Below are 5092 nucleotides of genomic sequence, written 5' to 3'. Positions count from 1 at the left end.
CCCCGGCGGGACCAGGGAAGGCCAGAGCCCGGCTGCAGATGAGCCCGAGCTTCTTCAAGCGCCCAGCGGCGCTCCTGCCTCAGTTTCCCGCCCGGAGGCAGCGTGGGAGGGACCTTCCCGCACGTCCAAGGGCTTGAGGTTTCGGCCGCGGGGTCCTGGGCGGACGCCCGGCGGGGTGGGCGGGCTGCGCGGGGTCCCGGCGAGGGGACAGCAGGGGTGGGCGGCCTTGGGGGGGTTGTCGGGGGCTGCGGGTGGCGGACAAAGCGGCGGCACCACCCCGCGGCGCGGGCCAATGGAATGAATGGGCTATAAATAGCGGCCAATGGGCGGCCCGCGTCGCGCCCCTTAAGAGCCGCGGGAGCGCGGAGCCGCGGCTGTTCGCCTGCGCCGCGCCCGGAGCTGCCGACGGACGGAGAGCCCCTGCCCCGCCCGGCCACCCGGTGAGTGGGCCGGAGGGCGGGCGGAGGCCGCCGGGGCGCTGGGGCGGGGGCGCTGCTGCGCACGGAGGGGCCCGTGGGCCGCACCGTCACGCACACCGGGGTCCGCCGCCTGGAGCGCGCGCCGGCGGGGCCTGGGGTCCTGGGCGGGGCGGGAGCGCCCTGCGCGAGCTGCGGACCCCGCTGACCTTGGCCGCGTCCCAGGGTGACCAGGAGCCCGGGCAGCGAGGCCCTGGGTGGCCCGCGCGTCCCCGAGGGGCCCGGTGCGCCGGGTCCTCCCTGACCCCCGGATCTCCCCGCAGCTCGCCGCCGCCGCCGCCGCCATGCCCTTCTCCAACAGCCACAACACGTTGAAGCTGCGCTTCCCGGCCGAGGACGAGTTCCCCGACCTCAGCGGGCACAACAACCACATGGCCAAGGTGCTGACCCCCGAGCTGTACGCGGACCTGCGCGCCAAGAGCACGCCAAGCGGCTTCACGCTGGACGACGTCATCCAGACCGGCGTGGACAACCCGGGTACGCGCGCCCCGGTCCCGGGGTCAGGGTGCGGGCTCCGATCCGCAAGAAATAACCCCGGGGCTAGGGTCCAGCGCCGCCCCCAGCCCCCCGCTCGGGCCGGGGTTCCGCCGTTGCCCTTCCCGGGCGGAGCTGCGGGGCCCTACGCGCTCGCTGGGGCCTGGCAGTGACGTCACTGCCCCATTCCGCGTCCCCCCAGGCCACCCCTACATCATGACCGTGGGCTGCGTGGCAGGCGACGAGGAGTCCTATGACGTGTTCAAGGAGCTCTTTGACCCCATCATTGAGGACCGGCACGGCGGCTACAAGCCCAGCGACGAGCACAAGACCGACCTCAACCCCGACAACCTGCAGGTGCGGGGCGGCCCCAGGTGGCGGGGCGGGCTGGGGAGGGGTCTCCCGGCGCTCACCCCGGCTCCGCCCCCAGGGCGGCGACGACCTGGACCCCAACTACGTGCTGAGCTCGCGGGTGCGCACGGGTCGCAGCATCCGCGGCTTCTGCCTCCCCCCGCACTGCAGCCGCGGGGAGCGCCGCGCCATCGAGAAGCTCGCCGTGGAAGGTAGGGGTCGGGCCGGCCGGCTGCCCCCGCTCTCCCCCCCGGCCGGGGTGTCCGTCACCCCAGTCACCCGAGCCGCCGCTGCCACGCTCTTATCTGCGCGCCGTGTCCGGTTTCCCGGGGGGACGGAGGCCCAAGGCCCAGCGAGGTCGCGGCCTCGGTCTCGGACCGCCGCGCGGACCGGGCTCACACAAGGCCGGGGGCGGGCGTGGGGCCGGGGCGCGTGTGTGTCCCCCTGAGCGTGCCCCTCTGCAGCTCTGTCCAGCCTGGACGGGGACCTGGCCGGCCGCTACTACGCTCTCAAGAGCATGACCGAGGCGGAGCAGCAGCAGCTCATCGACGACCACTTCCTCTTCGATAAGCCCGTGTCGCCGCTGCTGCTGGCCTCGGGCATGGCCCGTGACTGGCCCGACGCCCGCGGCATTTGGTGCGTGCCCCCCTTCCCCTCCCGCGGGTCCCCCTTCCCCCCTCCCTCTGGCCCTCCCCAACGCCGCCGCCGCCGAGGAGGAAGAGGGAGGGGCGCAGTCCTGGGACAGGTTCGGTTCCTCCGGGGCCTCCTGGCAGGTGACCTTGACCGCGCAGGTACGTGAGAGGGACTCCAGCTGGAGGCGGCTCAGGCCTCGGGGGAGCTTAGAAGTGGGCGCGGGGTGCGCTGGCTTCTCTCCTCCACCCTCCTCTTGGGAGCTGGAGCTTCTTGTTTTCCGTCTCCCGTCTCATCCCCTTCTCCGCGGGGACTCTGCCAGGTGCCGGGTGACGCAGGCGCTTCCTAGCGGGGGCGGGGGCGGGGGCTGGGGGAAGGTTACAGCCTCGGGCCTCCGCCGGCTGCGAAGGGCGGTTTCAGCGTCCAGATACACCACTTCCCTCAGCCCCTGACCTCCTAGGTGGGGCCCTCCGCCCTCCCCCACACCGCAGGCCGCAGCACTGGACCGGCAGGGTGGGGCGCAGCTCAGGCTTCTGGGTACAGCTGGATTGAGCACGTCAGGGACTTGTCAAGTTCCTGGGGTCTGGGGTCCCCCTAGAGCTTTTTTCTGGATGTGTCCTAAGACCGGAGTCGGAGGAGGAGGCTTGACTGTGCCCCTCCCCCAGGCACAATGACAATAAGACCTTCCTGGTGTGGATCAACGAGGAAGACCACCTGCGGGTCATCTCCATGCAGAAAGGGGGCAACATGAAGGAGGTGTTCACTCGCTTCTGCAATGGCCTCACCCAGGTCAGGCCTGACCACCCCCAAGCTGGGTGGGCACAAGCGGGGTGTTGTGCCAGGGAGGGGCCAGGGCCAAGCTCCAGAGCTCAGGCAGGGAGTGGGTGTCCCCCATCGGTCCCCCTGGGCCCTCGGGTCCCAGCTTGTCCCGTGGTGGGGGGCTCTCGGCTAGGGCTCACCTCTCCCACCTTCTCTACCTCCAGATTGAAACACTCTTCAAGTCTAAGAATTACGAATTCATGTGGAACCCTCACCTGGGGTACATCCTCACCTGCCCATCCAATCTGGGCACAGGCCTGCGGGCAGGTGTGCACATCAAGCTGCCCCACCTGGGCAAGCACGAGAAGTTCCCGGAGGTGCTCAAGCGGCTGCGGCTGCAGAAACGAGGCACCGGTGAGTGGGGCGGCGGCTGTAGGCAGGCCCCTCTCTGGGGCAGCCCCCGCCCGACCCCTGCTGACCTGCTCATCTCCCCAGGTGGTGTGGACACAGCTGCCGTGGGGGGCGTCTTCGATGTGTCCAACGCAGACCGCCTGGGCTTCTCGGAGGTGGAGCTGGTGCAGATGGTGGTGGACGGCGTGAAGCTGCTCGTCGAGATGGAGCAGCGGCTGGAGCAAGGCCAGGCCATCGACGACCTCGTGCCGGCCCAGAAGTGAGGCCCGGCCCCGCCGCCACCACCACCAGCCCTGCCGCTTCCTAACTTATTGCCCGGGCAGTGCCCGCCACGCACCCCTGACGTTCGCCACTTGGCGGCTGAGCCCGTAGCCTCGCCGTAGAGACTCCCGTCGCCCTTGGTAGAGTTTATTTTTGTGATGGCTAAGATGTTGCTGATGCTGAAATAAAACTAGGGTTTCGGCCTTGAGTCTCGGAGGAGTGTGTCCCCTTCCTGTGGCAGATCTGGTGCCCAGAAGCCGGGCTGTGGGGGCCTCGGGCCTTTCCGCTTCGCTGTCTAAGAAGGGCCGGCAGTCGGGAGGCGGTCAGCCCGCGGTGCCCATCCAGCCCTATTCCGTGACCTCCTCCCTTGCCGCCCTGTCCGTTGGCTTCCTTGCAGGCGTGGGATGGGCCGGTGGGGAGGCCACGGGCAGAGGGAGGAGCTGGGGGGGGGCAGAGCTCCACCCGGAGCGTCTAGGGTCCTCGGGCCTGGGGGGTGGAGCCTGGTACTCAGCCCCCTCCTGCAGCGAGGGGGAGGGGTGGATGCCGGCGGGGGGGGGGAGCCCAGAAAGGACATGCGCCCCTCCAGTTTCTTTTCCTGTCAGGGTCTCTGCCGCACTCCTGCCCCCTCCGGCACCTGCACCGTCACCTCAGTCTCTCCCCTCAGCTTCCCTTCCTCTCCGTAGGCTGAACGCGCCTAGCCCTGCAGTTCTCTCAGAAAGCCCTGGGGCCCCTTCGGAGCTCCCTCCTCCTTGCAGCCTCTCTAGGACCTCATGGGATCCCCACCATATGGGCCCCGGGCAGGAGTGTGGGGTGGGGGCTGTTTAGGGTAGGGGCTCCTTGGTCTCCGTTTCCCAGCCACTTCACAGCTGCCACTGTCCTCAGCTGATCTTGGGGGGGGGGGCTGGGCCGGGGCTTGGGGAGTAGGCGGCGACCGGGTGAGCCAGCCAGTGGCAGGGCTTGTCTTCTCTCCACAGTTCCGTGGACAGCCTGTGCTGCCACCTGCTGGCCAGGGCCACCTCGGGCTTGCTCCCCCCACCCCGGTTTGGGGCACTTGAACTCCACCCGCCTTAGGCTAGGAGGCCCTAACCACCCCTAAGGTTACCCTGCACCTGGGCAAAGAAGCCAGGCATGGCCTCTGGGCACTCCGCGTCCTGGGCCGCGGCGGTCTGACTCACCGAAGCCCGGGCTTTCGCGTCCTCCACCCTGGGGCCCAGGACCCGCAGTGGGGAAGCTACGGGAGGTGCGTCTTGTCATCTGCCTTTGCCGGGGGAAGGGGCACGGGCACAGAGGCTGGAGGAGTGAACACCTGGGTGGGATGGGGACAGGAGGGGGCAGGGTCCCTGGTGCACATGGTTGGCAGGGATAGGGGCTCTGAACCCATCCTTTGGGTTTGGGGCTGGCACTTGGTCCCCGCCTCGGCTGACCGGCCTGGGTGCCCATCAGGTATGGCTCCCCTTTTCTTAGCTTCAGTGTCCTCCTCTGGTCCGTGGGCCCTGGGCCGGGACAGAGTGTGCACCGCAGACCGCAGAGTCTGGTAATTTGGGAGAAAGGGCCCTGAGGAGCACAGGAAGTACGTCCCGCTGGAAGGGCCTGATGCTGGCTGCCCACCCTGGGGGGCTGTGCCCACGCTCCTTCCAGGCGAAGGCCCTCCTGCTTGCACAGGCTCAGGGATGAGCGATTGTGCCACTCTACCCTGAGGTGTGTACAGGCACCCGAGGGCCTGTCAGGCA

At 69.4% G+C, this 5092-nt stretch overlaps 1 protein-coding gene across 1 annotated transcript; it reads left to right on the top strand.

The window, feature by feature from the left end:
* Positions 1-310: 310 nt before the first annotated feature.
* Positions 311-3578, top strand: CKB (creatine kinase B). The gene is made up of 8 exons (XM_080808454.1): positions 311-440; positions 740-953; positions 1153-1307; positions 1381-1513; positions 1766-1937; positions 2597-2720; positions 2915-3104; positions 3186-3578. Exons 2-8 carry the CDS (start codon positions 761-763, stop codon positions 3362-3364), a joined length of 1146 nt encoding a protein of 381 aa, XP_080664580.1. The 5' UTR covers positions 311-440; positions 740-760; the 3' UTR covers positions 3365-3578.
* Positions 3579-5092: the final 1514 nt, after the last annotated feature.

This window comes from Martes martes, assembly GCF_963455335.1.
Source record: "Martes martes genome assembly, chromosome: 7".
Lineage (NCBI taxonomy): Eukaryota > Metazoa > Chordata > Mammalia > Carnivora > Mustelidae > Martes > Martes martes.
The sequence above is the reverse complement of the archived record's forward strand: the minus strand, read 5'-3'. Positions and strand labels throughout refer to the sequence as shown.